Here is a 26,103-nt window from a genome sequence, read left to right as displayed (position 1 = left end):
TTTACCGAGGAATCATCATGAGCCTATCGGGGGTCTGTATTTATTTCAAAATGACAGAAGTTACTTTTAGCTGTTACTTTAAATACCTGGCACTTATTTCTACTGGAAAAGTTTCTTAATGCTATTATGATGCTGCCTTTTTTTAAATTATTGAAGCAAGTATACTAGAGGTTAATTGCCTTTATACGACGGGATTAAAGTTTAATGATTTTATGTAACTAGAAGTGCATTAATAATCATAAAAGGTAGTCACTAAAGATTAAAGAAGCTTTAAATTATTGTGCCCTCCCAGCATTTCAATTAACAGATTTGCAGTTTGTGAAAGATAATATTTTATTTTGTCTTGCTCCATTCTTTTGCAACGTGTAGAGTCGCTTCATAATCAGCCATCTCACCACGATGTCCTTCATAAAAACAGCTTTTGCAATATTTGTCATTATCACAGCCCTTGCAAATAAGGCTCGCATCATCATTACACATACCTACTCAACGTTAATATTGATATTTATGCTTTTATATATATATGATCAAAAGTATCACATATTGCTGTTAATAACACTTACAGCACCAATCGTCTGTTTCATTGTATATTTCATCCATTGTGAGAGCAGCTGGGACAGAACCTCGTGGCTTACCACTGTTTTCCTGTTTTTTGAAATTTGATGCTGAAGATACCTCTCCACTATTGGCAGGTGAAAAGTTACAGCCCTGTTGAAGTGCTTCATATCGCTTCTTCAGATCCTCGTCACGTTTCTTTGCAAATGTGGCATATTTTTCATCTAAAGCAGATTCTTCTTGGATACGTCTAATTAGTGTATGGCTTTCGTCCTCCAGCCCAGTTTCTGCAGAGTGTGTCCCAAGAAAAGCTGCTTCAAGTTGGTTAAGTTTTTCTTTTTGAGCCTTTTGGTCTTCCGGGGATGTTAAAGAGGCCAGTAGATCATCATCCAAAAGACCATCATTGTCGCTGTCATTCAAAAGATCAAGTTCAGACAATAGTTTTTCAACCTGTTGAATAACTTATGCATTAAGAGCACTGTCTTGCTAAACCACAAAATCAAAGTCTTACATCCTCATCGTCATTAGCTAAATTGTTGGGTATATGATAGTCGAACTTTGCTTGTTTTGCGACAGGTTGAGAAGAAAATACTTTGGAGAATCGGTTGGCGAGTTCGGCATCACTATAATTCAAAAGAATAATTCAATCTTTTGCTTTCTATATGCTAATCATTTCAATTAAACACACGATGGCAAAGGCTTGGTGTCATTGCTACCGACAAGCTTAGCAATACGGTTCGTAAAATCATCATCGTTTCCCTGACTCATTGTCGGTTGTTGAAGGTAGTCTAAAGGTAAGTAGGAAACTCAAGTCACAGTTGCAAGATGTAAAAAATTAAAGACGTTTGAACACAAGACTTGTGAGATTCATCTTAACCAAAAAAAAAGCAAAAAAAGCACATTCATGAGTCTTGTTGATCAAGTTGCAGCTCAATTGGAGAAGATCCAACTCAAAGGTTGATATCTTTTTTATCTCCGCTGACTGATATACATACATACACACACATATATATATATATGTGTTTCTTTATATAAAAAGAGAAATAGAGAAATGAAGAGGTAAAGATTCCTTTGTTAATGCATGTCTTGATAGATGATGACATCTCAGAGTACATTGCTGGCATTGTACAAGAGGATTCATTAGAAGAAGAAGAAAAGCGTGAAGCCATTTCAGAATTTATTTCAGAGACAACAGTATGTAATAACTGTAAAATAAAACAAAACAGGAACAAAACCTTTCGTTCATTTTATACGCAAATGTATAAAATTTATATGTGAGAATCTAATTTACTCATACCAAATTTATAGGATAAACCGACTGACGAGATTATTGATAATATCTTGAACGAATGGAAGAAGATGCATAGCCTGCAGGAAAAGTCTGAGGCTGAGCTCAAGGCTAAACAGACGCAAGAAATCCAAGGTATATACATTATCCATATAGAAATTACCTAAAAAAAAAGGCTTTTATTAATCTGTTAATCAAAGAGCGCGAAAAGGCTCGACAGGCTGAGCAAGAAAAGTTGAGAGAAGAAGAAAAGCAGTTGGCAGCTTTGAATAGACGAAAAGAACTTTCGAAGGAGGAACGCGAGAAGCGTGAGCGTTTACTTCAACAGTACAGCTATGGTGCACCCGAAACTTCTGACAGTGAACAAACTGCGACTGAAGCACATCCTAAAGACAAGCGAGTGGTTGCATCCCAAGGTAACTTATGAGGTTATTTAATGAACAGATAATTAAATATATAAATCGAGTAGATCATTTGCTGGTTGCCAACCGTAATGCAGATGTGATCAAGGAACAAGAAGCATTTAGAAGAGAACAGATGAGACACGAGAGTGAACTTGAAAAGGAGCGTAACAAGATGCTCCAGAAGAAGCAAAAGCAGGATAAAGAAAAAGAAAAAGATAAAGACAAGAAGAGGACAATGAAGAAGGAGAAGAGACGTATGTAGATGGAAGACGTGTGTATAAAAGATGAATTTAAACTCTATCTCTTTCTTTTTTTTTCCTTTTATTTATTTGTTTATTGATTGATTGGTTGATTGGTCGGTTGGTTGGTTGCTTGATTGATTCAATGACTTGATGAAGACTATGATACAAACTTAAGCCCTAAAAAAACCCCTTGTAAAGGTTAGACAACAAGTAAGATTGGTTTGGGAATATGAAAGGGTCTTTTTGGGGTTTGTAAATAATACTGATAATAATAGTAGTAATAGTAATAATAATAATAATGAGAAAGAGAAGAAGAAAAATAGAGTTTGACAAAATGAGTGAGTGAATGTTAGTGAGTAGTGAAATCAATACTGTGCGTTATGCAACCTAATGCTTAGGTATGCTATTCTTCATTTCTTCTTCGGATAAGGGTTCGAAATTATGAATATCAATGCCTCTAGACAGTAGCTCATCCTCACAATGACGTGGTACGAGCTTGTAGAGCAGTTCTGGTTTTATTGAAAGCTCTGTAATAATATTAGAGTGAAATTAAGACAATGAAAATACATAGGCTTAAATGTGCTTACCATAGTATGTGAAATTGAATAGTGGTGGAATTGGCATTCCTTGTGCCAATCGCGTATTTGGGTCCCGTAGTTCATCGAAAAATGGATGTGCGAGTGCGTCAATGGCTTCCAGTCGCTTTCTGGGTTCATATTGCAATAGTTCACTTAGAAATTCAATGGCATCTGCGGGTGTCCGTGGCTTGAAGACCTGTATTCGTTTTGTTGGTTAAAAATAAATATACAATACATATATGTGTAGAACTTAGATATTCAATTGATTTTATCGTGTGATCAAGTAACCCACGACTTTTTACTTTTTATTTTTTACCTTTGACAGAGAATGAGGCTTTATCTGGGGGAAACGATGTTCAGTGTAATTTGGGTTCATGGCAAGCAGTTGCTCCTTGTTGGGTGTTCCGAGAACCTTGATGATCTCAACCAATTGATCGAGTCCACTCTCACCAGGAAACAGCGGCTGGCTCAGTATTAGTTCCGCCATAACACATCCTACTGACCAAATATCAATGTTGACAGTATAATTCACCGCACCAAAGATAAGCTCTGGGGCCCGGTAATAGCGCGAGCAAATATAGGCCACATTTGGTTCCCCTGCCACAAGTACCTTGGCACTACAAAAACAATGATGATAGATATCAGAATAAAAACCATAAATCTGGTGCCATAATAGATAGATGCATGGATATGTATGCGTTTATTGAATATACACTTAGTTGGATGCACGTGCTATATTAATAAGTAGCCTCACCTTCCAAAATCACACAGTTTGAGTACCCCTGTCGAGGGATCAAGAAGTAGGTTTTGTGGCTTAATGTCGCGATGGCAGATACCAAGTGAATGTATGTATGCTAAGGATCTTAATAATTGATAGGTATATACTTTGACGTAGAGCATAGGCATTGTTTGCTTTGTTTTGGCGTAGTGTCTGATTGCACGATAAACAGTTTCTGGTACATATTCAAGTACCAAATTAAGATATACCTCATCTTTCTAGAGTAAAAAGAAAAGGCCGTTTTTTGTTTGAAAAATTATTATACAAAAGATACAACTATCTTTATTTATACTTATATTTACCTTGTCTATTTGTGTGTAGAAAAAGGCTTTAAGTTCAACTACATTGGGGTGATTAAGCCCTCGCATAAGCTGTAGCTCTCGATTCTAAATAAATAATAATATTGTTAAATATTAATCTCTTTAATTATTTAGTATCGTGTACATACTTTGAAGCGTTTGTCCTGTAGCACTTTTTTTATTGCTACTTCTTCACCTGTTCGCAATAATTTTGCTTGATAGACGACACCAAATGAACCATTACCAGCCACCTTGCAGTTGGAATAATGCAACTGCAAATCCTGGCCGGTTTTGCCGTCCTTGGCAGCAACCTTAATTACTTTGAGTGTATCTGTTTCGCCTGTTTGGAAGCAATAAGAGTCAAGTTTGAAAAATAGAAGCAAAAAAGCACAGCAATATAAGAGGAAACCCTTCTATTTTATATACATATAAAATTGTATATGTATATCTGTTTTTGATTTGAACGACTTTTGTAGAATATAAGTAAAGGCAAAGTTTCTCACCTGCTATTTTACGGCCGCTCATGGGACCATGCATGTTGGGGGAATGAGGTAGTGTTGAGGTAAGGAGAAAAAACAAGAGAAAGGAAAGACTAGGTTGGTGAAAGAGACTCGTTTAGATAAGAAGACAAGATCTCAGGGTGAATGGTAGGTTTTACTTGAAGACGGTCAGTAGAGAAAGAGCGTTAAAGAGGAATGGAACAAGGGAAGATGGTTGCCAAATACGGGGTAACCAAAATGTCAGATGATATCTGTCCAATAAGAGAATGCTGAGTTTCCTTGCTTGCTTTAGAGAAAGAGAAATGAAAGGGGAAGCGCTTGCAAGGTGGATTAAGAAAATTATATATAAAGAAAAGCCTAGGATTCTAATGCATAATTATCACGCGTCGAATACCACTCGGTTTCTTCATCACAGTTAACAGTATATAGATGTGTACTCATACGCGTCTGATTTGAATCAAATTTCAATGGTTACTTGGCAACAATTATTTTATTTTATTTTTAAATGCTTACCATAACAACCGAAAAAGAAAAGAAAAATAAACACCGCAAGAAGCACAAGACTGTAATTTATTTTATTCTTATTGCAGTAAAAAAAAATAGAATTCTTATAAACAATTATTTGTTTTAAATGTAATTCACTCTTATAATTACAATTTTCTACAATGAAATTAACACTTCACAATTCCAATATATATATATCTAAATTGAAAAAGCACTGAAATTAGCATAATTTTATATCCTCCTCCTTTCTTTTTTTTTGGAAAGCCATTTATTCTATAAAAATACAAAATATCTTTCAAAAGGGGACCTTTAATAAACCCAGATACAAGACAAGGACAAACCAGTTACCTATATACTATATAGTATAACCCCTAAATTTACACGGCATTAGTGCTATCTTACTTTATTGCTGACTAGAATACGAGTTACAGAATATATATAAAATATAAATACTAATATAATAAGCTCTAAACCTTTGTTAAACACCTCTTATATATATATATTAAGCTATAAAAAGTAATATTGTATATTGTTTTAATCGACGCAAATATTTGTGTCGAAGCAACAGCTATTAATCAGAGCACCTCTAATTTATTAAACTTTCCTTAATAATATAAACATTGTAAATTAAGATTATAATCTAAATACCAAGATCATCAATATGTATAGTTGTATTTTGTCAAAGGTGACTTACAGGGTGAAAAGAAAAACTAGCGAATTATGTATAAATATTTGTGTATATGAGAAACAAGCTCAACATTACTCTTTTGTACCACAGTTGTACACAGACATATAAATATGTGGAGTTGTATCAGCTATTTCACGTGAGAGTTAATCCCACGGTTAAAGCTTCAAGCCTATTTTCATCTCTTTATTTTTATTTTTCCAACTTTCAAATATTTTGTGTAGTGTTTCCTTATGCAACGTCTACTGTCACTTCCTCGTTCAACGGTGCTTTCATATCGAACTACACGATTTTTGTCTGTCTACCGATACATTCACCGAGATACCTCCACTCAACCAACTCATGGCACGAATGAGCAAGTTACACCTTCGGCTGTGCTTGATTACTGGTCTGTCATTAGGACGTACGTGAAAGAGCCGGGTAAACATGAATACATACGCACACACACACGCACACACACACACACACACACAGACAAAAGAAATATAGGAATTAAACCAAACAATACACAATAAAAGTGTTTTAATCAATTATTTAGGTTTCTTTTCGTTTAGCGTCAATGGCTCAAAGCACACAGTCCCAGATGCAACCCTTATGCGCACACTCCTGCACAAAGCAACTACACGGGGGCAGGAAACTCAACGCGGCACAGGTGATCTATTACCGAGTGTAGTGACAGCCAAATGCTGTGAAGCTTATGGACGATTGGACCAAGTAAGCGACTTACGGATCCATTCTCACTTAATAAGTATTGGACACCCCAAAAAAATTAGGATGGAAAATCAGATTTTTTCCATATTCTGGCTGAGGAGCTAGGTAAGTCCTGTAAGAATTATATAAGATGTATATATATAATTAAATAGTACTCTGGGATCGTATAAACAATAAACTAGGCGTAGATCGAGAAAGTGCAGCCATTGCTGCTAAAGCATACATTACGGCCTGCCAACAAGGATCAGGATCAATGATTGCCTCAGTAAGCCACCATCTTCTTTATTCAACAACTTCTTTATCTCTCGCTTTCTTAAATTGACCTACAAGACAGAAAACATACTTCGCCGGACTCTCGAGCCTCTACACAATGTATTTTTTGATCAAGTCAGTCGCTTGCCAGGTGGTCTCAAGTTTCTCACAGATATGAGAGCCGATTTACATGTAATACAGCCAGGTTATTAGAAGCAAAACTCTAATGAAGTTGATAGAATGTGATGAGCCAAGTAGATAGAAGTAGCAATTCATATCAAGTGCTTGGAGAGCTTGAAGTCAGCCTAAAACAGAAATTGAAAAATGGAATGATTGGGTTCCTAAAGCTGGAGCGTATTACATGGCAAACATCGGCTGAAATATTAGAAAAGGTAATTATTACTATTATTATTATTATTATTTTCTGGGGGCTATATATGTACCAGAAAAAAAACACGGCGAAGAAAGGAAGAAAGAAGGACAAGTCAAACCAACCGAGAGTATGTGCGAAAATAGATTTCTCGTTACGAAGCAGTACATGCTGTAGCAGATCTCAGTGATATGAAGAGGTAAAGCTTGATACCTGTTGTGATTTTTTGTTTCTCATCCATGTGCCTAGACGTCTTGGGCCTGATCGTCGTCTGTATTCATTTTTTCATTCGAATATACCTATGGAACCATTGGTATTTGTTCAGGTTGCTTTAGTACCTTCAATGGCCTGTTCAATACAGGCAATTCTTCAAGAAGATCTTCCAGATGTCTGTGATCCCAACAATTTTAAATGTGCTATATGCTACTCCATCACTACTCAACGTGGTTTAGGTGGGGTTGATTTAGGCAATTTCTTGATTAAGCGTGTGGTGAGAGAACTCAAGTCTGAATATCCTCAAATCGAGACATTTGCTACCCTCAGTCCCTTGCCTCGCTTCAGGCACTGGCTTATGAATCAAGGTTCCCAACAACCTGATATTGAGGAGCAAATTCGTACCAAAATTGGATCAGATTGGAGAGAGGTGAGGGAATTTTTCTTAAGAAAAAGAAAATAATAATAATGGCTGATACAAGATAACTCCTGTATAATATATATTAACTATTGGGATACTGTAGCGACTTGAGAAATTTGATGGAAATAATGACTCCTTGAAAGATGTTTTGATGCGATTATGTGCCAGGCAAGTCCAGAACCTCAAGAATTATTAAAGTCAATATGGTTAATAATTAGAGCAACAACAACAACAACAAAAAGATATGTTCTGGTTGAAAAACGCGGCGAATTGGCACAAGATCCTGTTGGTAAATATTTGGCTATAATACAACTTATTTTGTTTTATTTTATTTATTTATTACAAGCAAACTCATATACACTTTATCAATATTAAGCTAATTTCCACCTTCGTAATGGTGCCTGTGCTCATCAACTCCATTGGAAAGCAGATACTTCTGGCAAGTCACTCAAACTTGAATCAGAATACCCTTAAATATATACTAAATTCCTTTTTTCTTTCTTTGTGTGTGTATCTTAGATAAGGGTATAGATGAATCCTTTGGGATAATGATTAATTACAATTACTTGCCTGAGCACATTGAATTCAACAATAAGCAATATCTGGCAGATGGCAGTATTTCAGTGAGTGAGCCCAGAAATGACAGTTATTTGTCTGAGTGGATAGGAAAAGGTGTACAAAGAATCCAGATCCAAAATTGATGTTTAGAGTAGCATTTAATGTTTTGATACAATTTGATATACAACTAAAACTACAACTACACTACCATACACATACACATACACACACACACACACACACAGAAACATATCCACACATTTATATATCTATATATCTATATTAATTCTCAATCAACTCGTTCAATGCGCCAACAACATCTCCTTGTTTATCACGAAGAGCCTTCTCAGCCTCTGCTTTGCTAACTTGCATCTCAGCGACCTTTTTTTTTTTAAAAAAAAATGTTTCAATCAATAAATGAATTATATGTTACGTTCATACTTACCAAAAAGTCAACATCTTGCTTGTTGACAGGAGAAGATACATGCTTAGCACTAGAAAAACAAACCAAAGGTTTAATAAAAAATAATATATATATATATATATATGAAAAAGGTTCTTACAGGGTCTTTTGCTTGTGTGCCTTGGCTGCCTCTTGAATGAATGCAAGTGACTATAAAAATAAAGATGAGTAATATGAAGAATTGATGTTGAAACTACCTTTGCAACTTTGTTGGAATCAACTTGTTTGCTGGTCAGTTCTTCATTGACATATCCAGTCACATTCTTCATGTCCTTGCTGGCTTCTCCCTTGACACCCTTTTCAACAGGTTCATCTTCATTGTCATCGTCGGCCTTTGCATCCGAGGCGCGTTCAGGGTCGGGAGATCCCTTGGAAGAAGGGGTGTCTTTGCCATTGACTGCCTTTGTAGCTGTGGTGGGTTTCTGGACTGCCATTGATATTATTATTTATAATTTTTGTTATTAAGAGTGGTGGTTTTGTTAACTCTTTCTTTTTTTTGTTGCTCTTGTCTTGTTCCAAACACGTCACAAAAAATAGCCTGCGTGATTCACTACAAAACTCTTGTGTTTTATAAAAAAGGAAAAATTCTAGTCAAATATATAAAAAAAAACTATTTTTTTTGTGCAATAAAAAAAATGTATTTATAAACTTTGTCATGACAACACCAAAGGTTTATTTTTGGTTGGGGATTTCAAAACTATCTAGTAAACAATAATACATATACATATACATATACATATATATATATATATATATACTTAAATGCACGCAGTATTATGTAAATTAGATGATAACCGAGGTAATAGTATATGTACTTTATTATTATTATTATATTATTATTATTTTAATACTTCTTGCCTGAACATCTAAAGTATGATTTTAATCTAAATTGTCAGATTAGAAACAGTCCAAGACAATAGAATACTTCTCTGTCTGCAAAACATGGCCCGGTTCCTTCTTTATATTATTTGGTTCTATGTACATTACATGGATTCAAGTAAGAAAACCCATGAGAAAAGCAAGGGGATAGATGATTGGTATGTGTTTAAAGTCTACGATCAGGTGAATCTTCACTATCTCGAACAACTGCCACGAGAACTGTAATATCATCTGTTTTTCCCCCTTGATAATAAAATCCTTCATGGATAGCTCGGGTTTGAAACGGGCTGTCAACATTCCTCCGGTCTTCACTCACGCACTTTGCACGATCTGCCAAAGCTGCGGCTAGATGCTGTGGATCAAAATTGAGTAGTCGTGGCGGCCGATGCGCAGATCCAGGCATAATGTAAGCTGCGATGTGCGTGCGTACAAGAGCCAGAATATCCCGATCGAATAAGTTATCATAGAGTCCATCAGAGCCGAGGATTATGATATCACCCCTCTCAACCTTTACATTGAAGACCTTTGAATTTTTGAATCAGTCAAATGTGTCCAATACTTCACAATTCATATTGTTACCTGTGCGTCTGTAGGTTTGTCGGGTGAGCCAGTTCCAAGCTGGTAAGGAAAATTGAAAGAATGTTGCTGTTCTTCGCTTCGAAACAAGTAGCTGTTGTTACGGATTACAGAAATCCCACAATCGCCCAAATTTGCAATCCTTAGCTCATCATGCCGCAAGATAGCAATGCATGCAGTAGTTGACCCAACAATTCCCTTTTATTTTATTTTATTTTAGTTGTCGTTGGATGGTTAGCCACTCCTTATAGGATTTCTTCTCTTGGCGTATCTCTTACTTCTGTTTGTTCCTCATAGAGTGCTTCACTGTAGCTCTCCTGAAGAATCTTTACTGGATCAGCTTTTTCATATTCATAAAAACAAGGATCATCTACATTATCAAATCTTTCCATTTGAAGATAACAATAATGCATCAGCTTTCGAGAACACAAGGCGACATTTGCAGCTATCACAAAAAGAAACAAACCAAACCAAAGATTAGCTTTATCATCTTTAATTATTATTATTTTTTGGGGGAAGTTTAATATATGCAGATAGATCAACAAAACTCAAATTTCTATATCTTTTTTTTATTACCTCTGGCACCACTCCAGCCTCCAACCCCATCGGCAACTCCCAAACCGTCTACTCGTTGGAAATATGCATCTTCACCCACTTGTACGCTCCGATAATCACCCCGGTCTTCCAGGACGGGTCGACCCTTCTTGGCAAACCCGGCTGCACCGTGAGCAAATACGTATGAAGGCTTGGTTTTTTCATTGACTTTTGCAAAGAAGTCTATTAGGTCTAGACTTTTGTGGAAAGGCTCTCTGTGAGGTTGACATTCTGCTGAATAGTATCGACGGATTATGTTATATTGCAAAGAGTGCACTCTAAGAGGAAGCGCGAGAAGTGATAGTCGACGGGTATACATGGGAGCAAAGAAGAAGTGTGTATTTGGTTGTTTATACACAATAGACTGAAAGAAAGATAGGGAAAGTACGAAAGGGAGGGAGGGAGGAAGGAAAGAATAAGATGAAGCGGGAAATCCAAGGCGGGATTCTTATATAACTTATATATATATTATATATTATATATTTAAACCTTTAAAATATACATATTATATTGATGCGTGTGTAAATTTGTGGGTATTCCAGTACACATTTTTCTTTTTTCTTAAAAAAAATAAAATGTTATTGGTCCACCGCCCAAAGATCTTTACAGATATACTCACATACATTATGTATATCTATAAAATGAAAATCAAGACACACACACACACACACAGAGAGAGAGAGAGAGAGAGAGGGGAAGATATATAGTATTGAATTCTTGCATTATATGGGTGTATTTTATTTAAAGAAATTATTGGCGTAAAGATTACAACAACATTTAATACATTGGGTGATTTAGTTAATTCATTATGACTATTAAAGAATAGGCCAAGATTTTCTTTTCTTTTTTTTTTTTTTTTAAAAAAAAGAAGTTATTGCTGCTTATTGTCTGGACACAATTCACCAATAGAATTCACTTGAATATCAAGAACATAACAAAAGTATAAAAGAACAATCCATATACAAAGGCTATCAATGCTTTTGGTCAAGGTAACAAGAGAAAGAAAGAGAGAGTTCAAATAAAGATACGGTCATTTACAAATTTTGGAAGAATCATTTCTCCACATCTTAGTGACTGAGATTCAAATGTGATTAAATCGAATCGAATAGATTGGCTGATTGATTGATTGATTGATTGGAAATTGGAAATTGGAAATTATTATTGTTTCAATTATAAAAATAAATAAATTCACATTTTTCCTATGTATGTATAATGTATATGTATATGATATTCACAAGGGATAATAGTAGCAGTGGTGTGTGTATGTGTGGTTTGTTCGTTGCAGAGGGAAGGGAGGGATTCTTTTTTTTTTCATTTTATTTTGAAACATAAGAGATTCTTACTCTTGCTGGAGTTGAGCACGCTGCGTAAAGAAAAAAAAAGAAATAACGTTAGTTAGATGTTGTTTTGTTTTGGCTAAAATCTAAAAATCGTACCTTTTCAGCGAGCTTAAGAGCACGACGCTCACGGAGAGCCTTGTTCTTGGCACGGAGAGCCTCGGACTGTTCGTTGAGGGTCTTGGCTCTGAGCTTCTCGGCCTTGGCCTTGTGGATGTACTCCATCAAGACACGCTTGTTCTTGAAGCCGTTACCCTTGGACTTAAGGTAGAGAGCATGGTAGAGGTGCTTATCAATCTTGCCAGCCTCACGGTACTTGGCCAACAAACGACGGAGGACACGCATACGGCGCATCCAGATCACCTGAGTGGACATACGAGCATCCGCAGTACCCTTACGCTTACCGTAGCCCATGTGGCGACCAAGACGCTTGGCAGCAGCATGGACACGGACACGGAAACGAGAGTGGCTAACCTCAGGCTTGCGGATGATAAGACCATCCTTGACAAGCTTACGGACATTGGCACCTGTGGTTTTTAGTCTATTAGTAACCTTGCCAAAACTAAAGCTTTTTTTTTAAGATGTGAAAACTTACGGGAGTTGGCGTTGGAAATCTCGTTGATTTCGTTGGGGTCAAGCCAGATTTTACGCTGACCGCACTTGAGGACGGCAGAAGCCAAACGCTTTTGGATAGTCAAGTTTGCCCTGTAAATTTACATGTAAGAAATAATAATCACACACATATATATATATATGTATTATATTTATTCTTTGGGGGGTAGGGGTGGGGATAAAATCCAATAAAAAAATAAAGGATTTTTTTTTGGGTGTAAAGTCCGGGCGGTTATTGAACCATGTCCGGTAAAATAAGAAAACTTACATTGGAATTAAGGAATATGAAAGAGAGAAAGATTGAATGAACCAGACTGGTGAAGGGGGAAATTACGTTTTAAAATAGCCCGTCATTCACCATTCTGGCCATTTGATTGGTCAATACTGATCCAACACAGCCCACCTGTTTCCACACGAGATGGGGTGCATCCAAGTCATCCATCCGTCTATTTGATTGGCCCACTGGATTATTGCTAGTTTATGTGTTTTTATTTATTTATTCTTTATGCTAAGAGAGGGAGAGTGAGGAAAGCAGGTACATATGTATATAGAAGGCAAGTTGATATGGAGGGGTTATTGAGGTGGATTGAATGATTTGCTGCACTTGAGTGAGCAGAAGCGATGTTGGACTGGAATTGTACTGACACCAAATACAGTATACCAGAATATGTCGATAATAGAAGGAAGGTCAAAGGTGGAGTGGCAGGTGTAGCAGCGGTTGGTGGGGGAGAGGGATAATAATCGAGATTCAATTGCACACGGAATCCAGGGTGTGGATTCATGACAATCTTTGGATAACCACTGACGAGTGGTGATTTCGAGTAAACTAGGCACTCGGTGCTCCACTACACGACGACGACGACTGGATTCTTCATCTGATTTTGGAGAAAAGTAGGGGTTGGGACACAGTGAGAGGTTGGAGAGTTTGGGAATACTAAGTAGTTCTGCGGGAATAAATGACTAACAATCGATGTCAATAAAGATCAATAGGCTTCTTCTCATTATACTTACTAGATGATTGTTTCCAATCGACAGCTCCTCTAGGTTAACCAATAAGGCAATATCGGGAGGAATATTCGTCAACTGGTTGTTGCCTATTAAAAAATTTAACACAGCCCCTTCTTCTTTTAAGTATGTGGACACAAAATACAAGAAGGTATTTATATTTTACGCACGCAAACTAAGGACAGTGAGATTGGTGAGCTTGAACAGACTTGGACTCAGACAGGTCAGTGCGTTGGTGTACAGGAAGACTTCAAGTGACGCTGGTTTAACAATCATCGTGTCTTTACGAAACACTGTGATATATCGTAGTTCAGCAATCTCATCAGGAATTTCAGTTAAGTTAAGATGACTAGACCAAATAATAATAAAAATATATAATAATAATAATAACAATAGCAGTCGTAAGAATCAAAAAGAGCAACTTTAAAATAGACATTTTGTCCAAACCTGAAGTCGGCCGTTTCACACCCGTTGTCAACAGCCTTGTCTATTACTCGGCGAGCCCTTTCACCAGGTGTTTCGGTGATACAGCAATCTACTTCAATACGTCGCCGCAACAGTTCGCGGGTATCATAAGCCAGTCCGACAGAGTTCATGCGGCCCCTCTTTCTATCCACCGTGTCCTCAGTGTCACAAAAGGGGGAACGAGTGGGTGATGGGAAGCGAATGTGCTGATTTTGAGGGAGGAAATCTTCATCCTCTGATTCATCCGTGTCTGGCCACATTACATCGTAAGGTTTAGAGTCATTATCTCTCGGATGCTCGGTAGAATCCGGCATCTCTTGCGAAGATTGCGGGGTAAATAGGCCATAGCGCATTGGCATTGACGTCCAATCTGAGCTCATCCCTTCTTTGTTATGCTCTGGACTTTGTTGAACTGTATTATAAAGCACAAAAGAGGCCTGTGTTTCCCTCCTCTTCTATGCGAGTGGAGCTTGAAGAAAGGAGGACAAAAAAGGCTGGTTTCTATATTAGGTAACTTGCTTACTTGCTTTACGACTAAGCCACTCTTTATATCTACTTGAAAAAGAGTTTTAGTGTCTCTATTCTGAGCACACACCACCTTCTGGGGTACAGAACAATGCAATTTTATGCTCTTCCAAGTGACACTCATTTGGCGTCTTTAGAGATGATCTTTGTTTGATTCAACAGCCTGTTTGTAGCATACGTCATTCGATCTTCCGCGGTAATTATTAGCCAATAAATACAGCGGAGTTAGTTATATTAACGTTCTATTGGTTGATACTTGAATGTTTACATGGCGATTGTAATAAAATCGACCTTCTACTCCCCCTTTAGACGAAGGTACAATTATAAAAATAATAACGCTAGGCAAGTAAAAATAAGGGGAGAAAAATCACCACAGTTTCCGTATTTAAAGCCCAGGCATTTTCCTTATGTCTCAATTTAATGATGTTTTTTTTATATAGATAAAATTGGGTGATTTGTACATTTATTATTATTTTTTATAATTTACTTCTTGCCAAAGGTAAGAGGGTCGCCGATGTTCTTGCCTCTCAGCTTGATACCGAGAGCGCGCTCCATCTTGCCAAGAACCTGCTGGTTAGGGATAGCCTTACCAGACTCATATTCGTTGACCTAAAAGAAAATAAGAGAAGAGAAAATGACGGGATAATCAACACCTGTTTTCCCTTTCCTTTTTTCTCATTCTCATTTTCATTTCAACTTACCACCTGAGGCTTTTCGTTGATCTGCTGTGCCAAGTCCTTTTGGGTCCATTTCTTCTCCTGACGACCCTTCTGAATAGCTTTACCGACAGAAACGTCAACCTTGGGAGGAGGGGCAACATCGTTGTCACGGTCAAGCTTGGCGATACGCTGATGGTCAGTGTTGGCGTGACCAGCGTTGGTAGAGGCTTTATTTTTTTTTTAATTAGTAAAAAAAAAGATAGTTTCAGTACTTGATTTCTGTCTCATCTCTCTTTCTTATAACACTATATGTTCGTTAATATTCCAAGGTACTCACTCTTCTTCTCAGTGGAGATGGCAGCTCCAACCTAAAAAGAAAAAGACAGAATATCAGTTAACAGAAACAAAAAAAAATATAGCCTGTATGGTATGATGATAATACTCACTCTTCGTGCGGCGTTGATTTCAGCCTCTGTGCGAGCAACCTTGACCTTGTCGGCACGCTTGCGGATAACGGTAGTAGAGTCCCAGTCTAAAAGGTCGTTCTCTCAGCACAAAATACCTCTTTGATCTGTGGTCTATTTAAGCTAATAATGCTTGGAGATGGGAGGGGCTCATTATTTTAAATTCTTACCAGACATAATTTCTTTTACTGAAGATTTGTTAGAGATAAATATAAAAGAACGCGAGGGTGAAAAACCCGCAGCAAGTACCTAAAAAAAAGCCAAAATGCCAGAACACAGTCACAGCGGGATTTCCAATTGCTAGTCATCCAAGAGAAGTTGCTGGATTTTTCTAAATGGTTTTGTGCTTCAATTTTAAGTTTTATTTTATAATACATAATATACGTCAATTACAGCCATTGGTAACGCAAAAAAATCGAATGAGGATTTTTGAAATTTAAATGAAAAAGTCAAAAATAATGCTGCGTTAATGTTATAAATAAAAGATCAAACAAATGCTCTTATTTTGATTTTTTTTATTGTTTTGGCTTTTATTTTCTGACCAAATGATATATCTAAAGCTTAACGGTTTTTGCTCGTTCGACCAGACGACGACCAAGACCTTTGTGTATAATCGTTCCTCTGATCCGGCCGCGCTTCAATTTGCTTTCAACAGGTATATTTTTGCGTCTCTCTTCTCTTCTGGTCTTGAAAAGGAGCCTTCGTCGTGTAAGATCAGGCTCAGTTAGGCGAGTTGTAGAAGCATATTTGTGGTAAGTTTCCTGTATAAAATCCAAGAAACCAATCATATTTAATATGTAGCAGTTTTCGCAGTAAATGTTTATGATAATTAATTAAAATATGGTGACTTACATCAATCAACTTATGGCAATCTACCATTCGCTTGGGAATATTCTACACACGTGTCAGTTTTGTATTTTGGCTCTTAATTCTTTTTTGTCTTACCTGAACCACCTGGAAAACCTCGAGTGAATCATGCACATTCAGAATTGCCTGTTCATTCACCTTGAATATCCCGAGAGCTACCCTAAATAAAGCACGCTGTCCCTCACTATTCGATTCCATCAATATCCTTTAGTTACAAGCTGTTTGGCTTCTTACTAGAAAAAACAGTCCCATACTCGCAGTACAGACTATAGACAAATGAGCATTCCGTAGGTATGTACCACAGCAAGACAACTCACTTCAATAGGCAGAATGTTGATAAATAACGTAAGAAACCAGTGACTAGTCACCAGTGAAGTGGTAGGCATGCCAACCTCTGCTTCTTCACACTCCCAAAACGATTTTCCATCGCCAACCCTGTGCCAGATCTGAGGGCAGCGTTCCGACAAGAGCATCATCAACACCGTTTGGTCAATATTGGCTCCCTCCATAGTCACATCATAAATATTAGGGGGAAGTATATCTTCTACAGCAGCAACAAATGTCCAAAATGCCTCTTCTTCCTGCATAAATAATAACAGGAGACCGGCGATGTAGTTGAGCGATTGACAATACCCAATTGAGGGTGAATAGACCGAAAATGCAGACAGGAGGCGACGTAGTGCTTGGATGATTGGTACATCAGTAGGATCTACAGAATCTGCCGTCACCTTGAACTTAATATTGTCGGGAAAGGTTCGATGGAGGTCTGAGGGATATTTGAATATTAGTTATAAGCCCAAAATGAATGCATATATTCGTTTATGTCAAACCAAACCGACCACGTTCGATAATCTCAAGGTGTTCATTCTCTGACCCAGCTGCCTTTGCTTGCTCGACAAGGGATGCATATCTTCCAGGGTTTTGATTCATCTTTTCCTTGGCTCCACTGTAATGAAACCATGCCTTGTTTAACCCACACGCACACACAAATATAAGTATTACTTTATCAAACCAATAACTTCTTATTTTATTTTGCTAATTATTTCTCTTGAGGATTTTTATTTTATTTTTGTTTACCTGACCACGCAATTCTGGAGGAATACCTTTACGGATATAACGCTTGACTTGATTGAAATTGCATTTGCATTTATGAGAAACATAGCTAACCTTTAATAATTTAGTCTTACATTTACTACTCTTTTGTGGCCATTGTCCGTGATTGTCGGAAAGCATTTGTCGCCATTTTTGAAGTCGGCGGTCCATTACAGGTTTGTAAGATTTTTCAAATGCATCATAATCTTCTTGGGACAGCCATTGGGTACATTTGACAAACCCATATTGATCTCTAAAATACATACACATATACATATGTACATATATATGCGCATATACACATAAATATACATAAAGAAAACAATTGCCACATTCTCTCTTTAATTATTTTTTAAAAATATATCTTTCTAGTAATTTTTTTTATCTAACCTCTCGGCTGTGTCTCTTGAATGGGGTGGAGGATAGATAGGGCTTGTTCCATCGTCGTACAGCTTTTGCTCTTTTTTCTCTTTTTTATGGCCACGCAGGCTAAAGGTGCTAGTAGATTTTTTAGGCCGTGGATTGGCGGGCCGAGCCGATCTACGTGAAAGATGTAATTTGGTCTTTAGTGTGCTTGCGAGTGAACGTGGGTGATCGTCTTCCTCTTCCTCCTCCTCTTCTTCATAGTCTCCGTTGTAATAAGTATCTCTTCCTTCTTTTGCAGATGTTTTTGAAGATAATGATGGTTGGGCATGAAATGTACTAGTTGAGGCAATAAATCCGCTGTCTTCGTCTTCGGATCCTGAATCGATCGACGATGCTCCGTTTTGAACGTCATCGACTGTTAAGAATAGACCTGACCGATTCGAGTGATCATCTCGTGTTAAGGTGATTTGGCTACGAAAGGTTTCCGAAGTTTGGCGACGGATGACTGAATGTGATTTTGAATGGGAAGGGGCATAACGAAAACTGTGACCTCGCTTGGGAGACCGGCCGTCTTGCTTAGTCGACTCACGTACAGTCGATGAGCGACCTAATGAGGACATTGGTACAAATAAAGGAAAGGGAGGGGGAGGGGTTTTTTTTGAAAGAGAGAAAAAGAAGTTGAATTAAAGTAAAGAGAAGGAGAGAACGAGAGAACGAGAGGTGTGAGTGGGTGGGTGAGTGAGTGTCAGAGCAATAAAGCAGGAAAGGAGAGCGTGGGTTGAACAAAGCGTTGATTGAGGTGTTGGAGGGGAAAAAGGAAAGGAGTGTTACGGATTGGGTCTGAATCTCGCGAGTTGCGGGAGTTTGTGCCCACACTGTAAAAAATAGTAGGATTTAAATCACCGGCCTGGCAACAATCATCGATAAATTGCCACCTGGCTACCACTGTAGGAAATTGCAGCGTTTAAACCCCGGACCTGCAACAAAGTTGCCAACCTACAACTTTCTTCTATCACTGTAGTAAATGGCAGACATTATAATTCCTACGGTCACTGAGTTATAATATTTGCCAATAGAATCTTGGCTTTTAGTAAATTAAAAGTATTTACAGCGAATACAATTTATTGGAGTTAAAATTACTTTTTATTTAATCCAATAAAATCGTTTAAAGTAGCAAAATTATACCTTTTTTTAGATATCTCTATTCTTATAATTGGTTCAACAAATACACGGTTTTATTTTGGAATTTTATAGTTTTTATTGATCAAAATAATACAAGTTGAATATAAAGAAGTATGGAAAGAAGAAGTACTATCTTTTATGATATTTAGTAACAGTTTAAGCTATAAAGTTACTAAATAATATACATATATCTGTTTTTATGTGATACTTTTTACATTTTTTTAGCTAAAAAAAAAAAAGGCTATTCTCTAAGTACTATGATATTGATGAAGATATATATATTGCTTAATTGATTCTTTTTAATCAAAGAGTATAAACCTGCTTTGTGTTAACATTACTATGCCTGATTCCTACTTTCTAAAAACCAGAAGACAGATCTCCTGTAATTCTCTAAATTAATTATTTCTAATGAGCGGGTGAGTAATCTTGACAGCCAAATTGTACTTGATGCAGATATTTTTCTGTCAATTCTTCTCAGATTGCTTTCTTTTGTCAGCTTTACGGATTTATATTTTATCAGTACTAGCCTTGATAGCTATTAAGTATGTTTCTTTTAAAGACGTTTAATAATTTTAGACCTTGTGAAAAAAGAGAAATAAAAAAAGACTTTTACAAAATAAAAAAGCAACAATGCCTTAAAAAGTAATCACAGTCATTACTTTTTGATGGCAAAGGCTTCTTTAAGTTCATATTAAAGATACATAATTGTGTAGGACATTTTTGTCTCTTTATCCAACTTTGCAACCTGTAAGCAGTCTAGCATACAATATCCACTTAAAATGGCTTTTTGGATTAAAAACCAAGATAATTATAATTGAATATCACCCTAAGCCTAACTGCTAGAAGTATCAAAGTTACAAGTCCTTCAAATCAATTATATTACTATTATTATTCAATTCCCATGATAAATGGCTTTAATAAGGTTCGCAAGCAATACAATGGTTATGTACTATTCTTCAAGAGAAATTATACACACCCACACATATTCTCAGTAAGTTTTTAGTGATAGGTACATAAAATTCGGAACAACGAATATAAAACGCCAATACAGATACAAGGAACTAAATCTTATCTTGATGTATTTCCAGGATGCTACCGAAATGCTTAATACCTTTAGGCAGCTCTCCTTTATATCAATCAATCATTATATTTATCTGGCTGATTACGTACTATATTCTTATGTGTCAAAGTCACATATGATATATAAAAGAAAAGGTCTATAAAAGACAGCACAATTGACAGGCAAGAATTTTAAACTCTAGATACCTTTGTTCTTTACTCTTGTAAGTAATCTATTAACTGATCTGCAGCATATATACTTATTCAATATCTTAGTATATCCCTACAAATTGGCACTTTCAAAAGTACTGGCCAAACCTCAGATCTCTTGTCCATTGTGGATTAGAAGACAATGAACGAAGCTACCCCATTCCAAGTCCTTACTGTCAAGACATCAATAAAGGCAACGGGGTGGAATCCTGAACTCCTTAGACCTCTACAAGTCCTTGTCGCTAAAGTACACACGATTGCCACCCACACCTTCGCACTTATGAGGTACAAATTTCTTATCAAGTTATCACACGATCCATTCTTCGATCTTGACAAATATATTATGCGAGATATTTTTGCTGATGTCTCTTTGTTGCTGTTTGATCATAGTACCGCTTTCTTTTTTTTTGTATTGCAGTACTGCCCTATATATAACAGAAATGACAAGGTAAAATTGTGAGCTTATTTATTGTCACGACTATGCCTATATTACTGTGATTATCTCTATCTTCTGCTTATTTTATGCAACTGTGGAATTGAATGTATAATCTTGTTATTAATATATTTTATACATATTGATAACATAAACAAAGGTATATAACTTGATAATAATTGCTTATCTATTAAGTCTCTATTTTGAGTATTTGTACACTATTTTTAATTTGTGATTGGCCAGTTTTTTTTGCAGAGCGTTTTTTTTTTGCAAAGGGCAATTTTTTGTTACAAAGGGTGGTTTTTTTTTGGAAAGAGAGTTTTTTTTTTGAAAGGGCGGTTGCTATTTTCTCAAAAGACAGATTTTTCAAATTGTAGGGAGGTATTATTCTTTTATTATTTGTGTTAAATGAGTAGCTTCTGTTTTTATGAAGATGGTGTAGTAATCCAGACACTCGGCTGTTGGATTTATTACATATAAGAGCAAATTTATTTTGGGATAACTTAGTAGCTATCATCTTGTCAACACATAATATATATAAATGATGAAGTAATTGGACAAATAATTATTACAGTCAGCACTGCTGATAATATCCTAGAGATCGTTAAGATAATTATATCATACTGCCGAATAAACAATGTCAAAGCTACATGCAGCTAATTTAGTAGAAAGTCCTAAAGCTCTAGTTTAAGAGAGAAAAGTATTTCTATATGTCTTCATTATCTATTTTATTATTTTTATAATGTTTAGTACCTGAAATACCACAGGGTGCGAAGATCCTAGAGAAAGAATATGTTTTTTTTTTTTTCGCTATAAGCATTTTGCGAAATATCATTCTTTTGCACGTACATTTGCGATATCCGATTGTTGGCAAATCACATCATGTTTCACTCTGAGTTGGCCAATGCTAAATCAGGTATTGAGATCGTTTACTATCTTTACCAATTTGTCATTCGGGATAAACTTGTTGAGGTCATTGTGGAAGTTACCGGGTATCGCCAAGAAGGTAAATGATAATGATAACACATGGTATACATGGGATTCCATGTGTAAGTTTTTGGGGATACTAGTCATTTTTCGCGCCAGTAATTGGAATTGATAGAATCCCTCGGAAACATCAAAGCATTTAACGATACACCGGCCGTGCTCAGTTAGACAGCAAAGGTCTATTATGAACTCTGGTGGCATATGTGACGATGTTGTTGGCTCACTTTCTAACGTTTTGCTAGTTTCTTTGAAATATAGAGGAAGTATATTTTATACAATTGCTTGTTTGGCACGCTACACTACAATCCGCATCGCAACACTTGACACCAAGATAACAAAATTCAAAAAAAAAACACCAACAAATAAAAAACAAACTAGACCTGACCCAAAAATTCGTCTTATCAAAAACGTCTTCAAAACGTCCTTAACAATGATAATTATGTTAGTCATGTGTTTTTTTTTGCTTCGTGCTTGTTGCTTACCTTATTTTTATGGCTTAATTGTTTGGGTTTTAATGAAGTCGTTATCGCTCATTACATGGGCATTTTGTTTCGTCATTTATCCCAACACTTGTAAAGATACGAAACGAAACCACTGAAATTATTTTTCTCTATATTTTTGCAGGCTTCTGTGATTATTTTTGATAAAATGTCTTCCTGCAAAAACCTGTGGCGCTTAACCTTACTCTTTGCAACTACACAAAAGTTTTCTATTAGGTTAAGCTCAGAAGAGTAAGTAGGAGGATAAACACATTTATAACTACGATACTCAATATATTTCTTTAAGTTTCTATTCGTGTGAATGGGTGTATTATCCATAACTATATAGTGACCTTTCATATGTGGGTCTTTATCCATTTTATCAAGAGTCAGTTTTAAGAAACTAATATAGTAACTTGTTTTAGTTCCTGAGCTAATGTATCATTCAGCCTTTCGCTTCTTTGTAGGTCTTTTTTTTATGTCGATTGTAATTAACCCTAGGGCATAAATAGCGCTCAATATAGACGTTGTGTTTGCTCTCGTAATATGCTTGGTAATAATAGCACGGGTACCTTTTTTGGGCCAAGCTCTTGAAGGTTTCATGTTTATATCAAAAGCAGATTTGTCAAAAAAACACGCAATTCGTCAGGAAGTTCACATCTGTGTTTTCCTATTTACGAGCTCAATTGTAGCGTTCCACCACCTTTTCCGAGCTGCTTTTTTCAATAGAATAAAAATCTCTCAAAAAATACTCAGGGCACACATTATACTGTCTGACCCATCTTTGAGCAGTCCGAATGTGAATTCCCAACTGCTTTGCTGCAGCTGATACACTCATACACTTTTCAATCCTAAGGTCGAAAAATCTAACCTTATCCTAGACAATATAACGTACATAATCACGCTTCACGTTGGCCTCCTTCATCCAAATGTCTTCATATTTTGGCTTTTTTATTCACATTGAACAAGCTGAAGAAGCTTCGCTGGAAGTCACGTTCTCCAAGTAATCAGTGTGAATGGCAATTGTCTCAACAAAAAAATCATTCCGATCGATAATGTACTCCATGAGCTCAGGGCTGCTATTCTCATCAGCGACATTCACATGCCCATATTCGAATAAAAATACGGTACTCATCTTAGAATGTAAAATGCTAAAAAAAAAACACACGGATGAAAGGTCTTGGTTTTAGATTCTTTTCGAGTGACAAGAAATCAGGGGACAGACATCATTTCAAGCAAAGCGACATGGTTTCCCAAAATACGACTTCCTAAAAATGCAAAATTGAATCTGACTTATCAGGGACATTAATTTCGATTGGGTGTTACATTGCTCTTTGGAAGCACTGTAATTCCATGGAAATTGATATTTTGGAACTCTTAGGGTATATATTTTCCAAAAAAAGAAACTATTAAAGATAAACAATTGCTTAAATATTTGTGTGTAAGTTTGGATGTTTGTGAAGTATGTGTTTAATTGGCCGCCTATCAGATAAGGACATTCTGTATACAGATAAAGAGGAGCACAAGTTTATGTATCAAGTTGCTCATACTTTAGCTTAATCACGTCTTTGTAGCATAAAGAAACAGGCAAGTTCTCTGAGGCTCTTTGAAAGCCATCTCAACTTGGACTCAAATTCCGCTCTTTCCACACAAATCAAGATAAATGATGCGATATCCCGAAATTAGCCAATCAGAGGCTGTTTACATTCAACTTGTATCTGTCGAAGGATTTTTGATAGCGATTGCGCAATTCAGATTTTATAAAATAATAAAGTTGATTAAAAAATAAAACCCTAAAAATCGTCTTTCTTATTGTATTCTATATCCTCTACTTTATTCTTACTTCTTTTAACGAACCATGACTATTCCCCATAATCCCCATAACGACTCTACCGACACAAGTGGACACAAAATAGCCACTGAACTTGAGCAGGTAAACTAACCACAACAAGCAACTGATACATAACTCTAGAAATCCAAAAGATTATTAAACGGCTGTCAGAATAAGGTTAACTAAAACTAAGTAATTTAGGCTGCCTCTCTTCTCCCTACAGACTACCAAATGCCAATTCAAGAAATCTGGGCAACCTTTAAGTCTGCCGACGTTTTTCAACGCTCAATTATTCTCCAGGGACTCTTGTCAACCTGCTCTACTTCTCAACTCTCATACTTATCCGAAACCATTCAACCTCTCCTCCGCGTTGATTTTACAAAAATACTCCCTTCAGAAATCATCTTCCAGATCCTTGGCCACCTCGACGCTCAATCACTTTGTAACGCAGCTCAAGTTAACAGTCGTTGGAAGACATTTGCAAATGATGATAGTTTATGGCATCGAATGTGTGTCCAACACATCGATCGAAAGTGTACAAAATGTGGATGGGGACTTCCTTTATTACGCAAACAAACCCGTGCGGCAAACAAGCGATCCCGCGAAGAAGAACCATCACCATCATCGAAACGAATTGACCGTAAAGCATGGAAAGAAGTCTATAGTGAACGTCTGGTTGTGGAAAGACATTGGCGCAAGAACCAAAAGACCCACAGAATCATCAAGGGGGGACATGGCAAGGGTATTACTTGTTTACAATTCTGCGAGTCTCTCAACCTGGTTATGACAGGTTCCCACGACAAAACAGCCGTTGTGTGGGATCTTGAAACCGGAGAGAAGCTCCGTACACTGAATGGACATGTTCGCTCTGTCAGTAGTCTTCAGTTTGATACTTCAAAACTTGTTACTGGATCTATGGACCACACACTCAGAGTATGGAACTATCGCACCGGCCAATGTATTCGTGTTCTTCAAGGCCACACTGATGGTGTAGTTCACATCAATTTTGATTCTCGCATCCTTGCTAGTGGATCTGCCGATGCCACTATTAAGATTTGGAACTTTCAGACCGGTGAATGTTACACTTTGTCTGGTCACACTCAGCGTGTTAATCATGTTCAAATCCAGCACAACAGTACTATGCTTGTGTCCTCAAGCGACGACAGCACCATTCGAATTTGGGACCTTGCAAAACGAGAATGCACCCGTGTCCTTGAAGGCCACCGTGGGTCTGTTCAGATCGCTATCTCAAGTATGCCTGGATTCATGCATAGATTCGAAAACCAAGTAGCCAAAAAGGAAGAAGAAGAAAAATCAACAGACTGTGACAGTGCCTCTAGTTCCCAAATTGTCATTTCTGGATCTCTTGACAACACCCTTAAGGTTTGGTCTGTTGATTCAGGTGAATGTTACCGTACATTGTTTGGCCACTTCCAAGGGATCAAATCCCTCGATTACGACAAGTTACATCTTGTTTCTGGTTCTCAAGACGGTAGCATCAAGATTTGGGATATTGAGAGCGGGTTCCCTATGCATTCTATCCACAAACATTCTGCTTCTGTCACAGCTGTCTCATTAAGTGATACCAAGGTGGTCAGTGCTTCGGACGATGGTGAGATCCATATTTGGGATTATGGTGTTCATGCTTAAACATCCCCCA

The 26,103-nt window shown here is 36.9% G+C and overlaps 13 protein-coding genes across 13 annotated transcripts; 3 read left to right on the top strand and 10 right to left on the bottom strand.

Moving 5' to 3' along the window:
* Nucleotides 1–333: 333 nt before the first annotated feature.
* On the bottom strand, nt 334–1,323 carry PHYBLDRAFT_76016 (hypothetical protein; the record flags this gene model as incomplete). The annotated part of the gene is made up of 4 exons (XM_018443112.1): nt 334–482; nt 564–1,005; nt 1,067–1,178; nt 1,244–1,323. The coding sequence occupies 4 exons, from the start codon at nt 1,321–1,323 to the stop codon at nt 334–336; spliced, it is 783 nt and encodes a 260-aa protein (XP_018294245.1).
* Nucleotides 1,324–2,876: 1,553 nt separating this feature from the next.
* GSK5 (glycogen synthase kinase GSK5) lies at nt 2,877–4,681 on the bottom strand (the record flags this gene model as incomplete). The annotated part of the gene is made up of 7 exons (XM_018440552.1): nt 2,877–3,016; nt 3,077–3,263; nt 3,384–3,684; nt 3,822–4,063; nt 4,148–4,231; nt 4,294–4,484; nt 4,648–4,681. 7 exons carry the CDS (start codon nt 4,679–4,681, stop codon nt 2,877–2,879), a joined length of 1,179 nt encoding a protein of 392 aa, XP_018294244.1.
* Nucleotides 4,682–6,066: 1,385 nt separating this feature from the next.
* Nucleotides 6,067–9,290, top strand: PHYBLDRAFT_180566 (hypothetical protein; the record flags this gene model as incomplete). Its single annotated transcript, XM_018438332.1, has 15 exons — nt 6,067–6,253; nt 6,372–6,547; nt 6,607–6,649; nt 6,727–6,809; nt 6,875–6,988; nt 7,036–7,188; nt 7,313–7,365; nt 7,416–7,809; nt 7,904–7,968; nt 8,043–8,089; nt 8,177–8,239; nt 8,320–8,739; nt 8,804–8,852; nt 8,922–8,971; nt 9,019–9,290. The coding sequence occupies 12 exons, from the start codon at nt 6,067–6,069 to the stop codon at nt 8,499–8,501; spliced, it is 1,560 nt and encodes a 519-aa protein (XP_018294243.1). The 3' UTR covers nt 8,502–8,739; nt 8,804–8,852; nt 8,922–8,971; nt 9,019–9,290.
* Nucleotides 9,291–9,606: 316 nt separating this feature from the next.
* PHYBLDRAFT_158249 (hypothetical protein) lies at nt 9,607–11,041 on the bottom strand. Its single transcript, XM_018433756.1, has 4 exons — nt 10,853–11,041; nt 10,555–10,721; nt 10,280–10,474; nt 9,607–10,223 (listed from the first exon to the last, which is right to left on the bottom strand). The coding sequence occupies exons 2-4, from the start codon at nt 10,666–10,668 to the stop codon at nt 9,867–9,869; spliced, it is 666 nt and encodes a 221-aa protein (XP_018294242.1). The 5' UTR covers nt 10,669–10,721; nt 10,853–11,041; the 3' UTR covers nt 9,607–9,866.
* Nucleotides 11,042–12,144: 1,103 nt separating this feature from the next.
* PHYBLDRAFT_123492 (hypothetical protein) lies at nt 12,145–13,110 on the bottom strand. Its single transcript, XM_018428933.1, has 4 exons — nt 13,088–13,110; nt 12,803–12,912; nt 12,307–12,734; nt 12,145–12,233 (listed from the first exon to the last, which is right to left on the bottom strand). Coding segments are annotated over exons 1-4 (564 nt in total). The 5' UTR covers nt 13,090–13,110; the 3' UTR covers nt 12,145–12,209.
* Nucleotides 13,111–13,392: 282 nt separating this feature from the next.
* On the bottom strand, nt 13,393–14,669 carry PHYBLDRAFT_59734 (hypothetical protein; the record flags this gene model as incomplete). Its single annotated transcript, XM_018440551.1, has 4 exons — nt 13,393–13,779; nt 13,831–13,913; nt 13,995–14,173; nt 14,272–14,669. The coding sequence occupies 4 exons, from the start codon at nt 14,667–14,669 to the stop codon at nt 13,393–13,395; spliced, it is 1,047 nt and encodes a 348-aa protein (XP_018294240.1).
* A 579-nt stretch (nt 14,670–15,248) lies between these two features.
* On the bottom strand, nt 15,249–16,128 carry PHYBLDRAFT_132256 (lambda repressor-like HTH type 3 transcription factor). The gene is made up of 5 exons (XM_018429480.1): nt 16,108–16,128; nt 15,920–16,005; nt 15,811–15,841; nt 15,516–15,700; nt 15,249–15,423 (listed from the first exon to the last, which is right to left on the bottom strand). Exons 1-5 carry the CDS (start codon nt 16,112–16,114, stop codon nt 15,298–15,300), a joined length of 435 nt encoding a protein of 144 aa, XP_018294239.1. The 5' UTR covers nt 16,115–16,128; the 3' UTR covers nt 15,249–15,297.
* Nucleotides 16,129–16,831: 703 nt separating this feature from the next.
* Nucleotides 16,832–18,160, bottom strand: PHYBLDRAFT_109892 (hypothetical protein; the record flags this gene model as incomplete). The annotated part of the gene is made up of 6 exons (XM_018428141.1): nt 16,832–16,988; nt 17,039–17,070; nt 17,122–17,570; nt 17,644–17,767; nt 17,882–17,928; nt 17,992–18,160. 6 exons carry the CDS (start codon nt 18,158–18,160, stop codon nt 16,832–16,834), a joined length of 978 nt encoding a protein of 325 aa, XP_018294238.1.
* Nucleotides 18,161–19,007: 847 nt separating this feature from the next.
* On the bottom strand, nt 19,008–19,297 carry PHYBLDRAFT_143181 (hypothetical protein; the record flags this gene model as incomplete). The annotated part of the gene is made up of 2 exons (XM_018430947.1): nt 19,008–19,207; nt 19,279–19,297. 2 exons carry the CDS (start codon nt 19,295–19,297, stop codon nt 19,008–19,010), a joined length of 219 nt encoding a protein of 72 aa, XP_018294237.1.
* Nucleotides 19,298–20,855: 1,558 nt separating this feature from the next.
* On the top strand, nt 20,856–21,744 carry PHYBLDRAFT_59731 (hypothetical protein; the record flags this gene model as incomplete). Its single annotated transcript, XM_018440550.1, has 2 exons — nt 20,856–21,161; nt 21,721–21,744. 2 exons carry the CDS (start codon nt 20,856–20,858, stop codon nt 21,742–21,744), a joined length of 330 nt encoding a protein of 109 aa, XP_018294236.1.
* Nucleotides 21,745–22,058: 314 nt separating this feature from the next.
* Nucleotides 22,059–22,990, bottom strand: PHYBLDRAFT_59730 (hypothetical protein; the record flags this gene model as incomplete). The annotated part of the gene is made up of 2 exons (XM_018440549.1): nt 22,059–22,378; nt 22,819–22,990. The coding sequence occupies 2 exons, from the start codon at nt 22,988–22,990 to the stop codon at nt 22,059–22,061; spliced, it is 492 nt and encodes a 163-aa protein (XP_018294235.1).
* Nucleotides 22,991–23,294: 304 nt separating this feature from the next.
* On the bottom strand, nt 23,295–23,747 carry PHYBLDRAFT_59729 (Homeodomain-like DNA binding domain-containing transcription factor; the record flags this gene model as incomplete). The annotated part of the gene is made up of 2 exons (XM_018440548.1): nt 23,295–23,489; nt 23,607–23,747. The coding sequence occupies 2 exons, from the start codon at nt 23,745–23,747 to the stop codon at nt 23,295–23,297; spliced, it is 336 nt and encodes a 111-aa protein (XP_018294234.1).
* Nucleotides 23,748–24,680: 933 nt separating this feature from the next.
* Nucleotides 24,681–26,072, top strand: PHYBLDRAFT_97664 (hypothetical protein; the record flags this gene model as incomplete). Its single annotated transcript, XM_018444027.1, has 2 exons — nt 24,681–25,695; nt 25,765–26,072. Coding segments are annotated over 2 exons (1,323 nt in total), but the record flags the coding sequence as incomplete, so codon positions are not given.
* Between the last annotated feature and the right edge of the window lie 31 nt (nt 26,073–26,103).

This window comes from Phycomyces blakesleeanus (genome assembly GCF_001638985.1).
Source record: "Phycomyces blakesleeanus NRRL 1555(-) unplaced genomic scaffold PHYBLscaffold_6, whole genome shotgun sequence".
Taxonomy (NCBI): Eukaryota; Fungi; Mucoromycota; class Mucoromycetes; order Mucorales; family Phycomycetaceae; genus Phycomyces; species Phycomyces blakesleeanus.
This window is presented reverse-complemented; position numbering and strand designations above follow the sequence as displayed.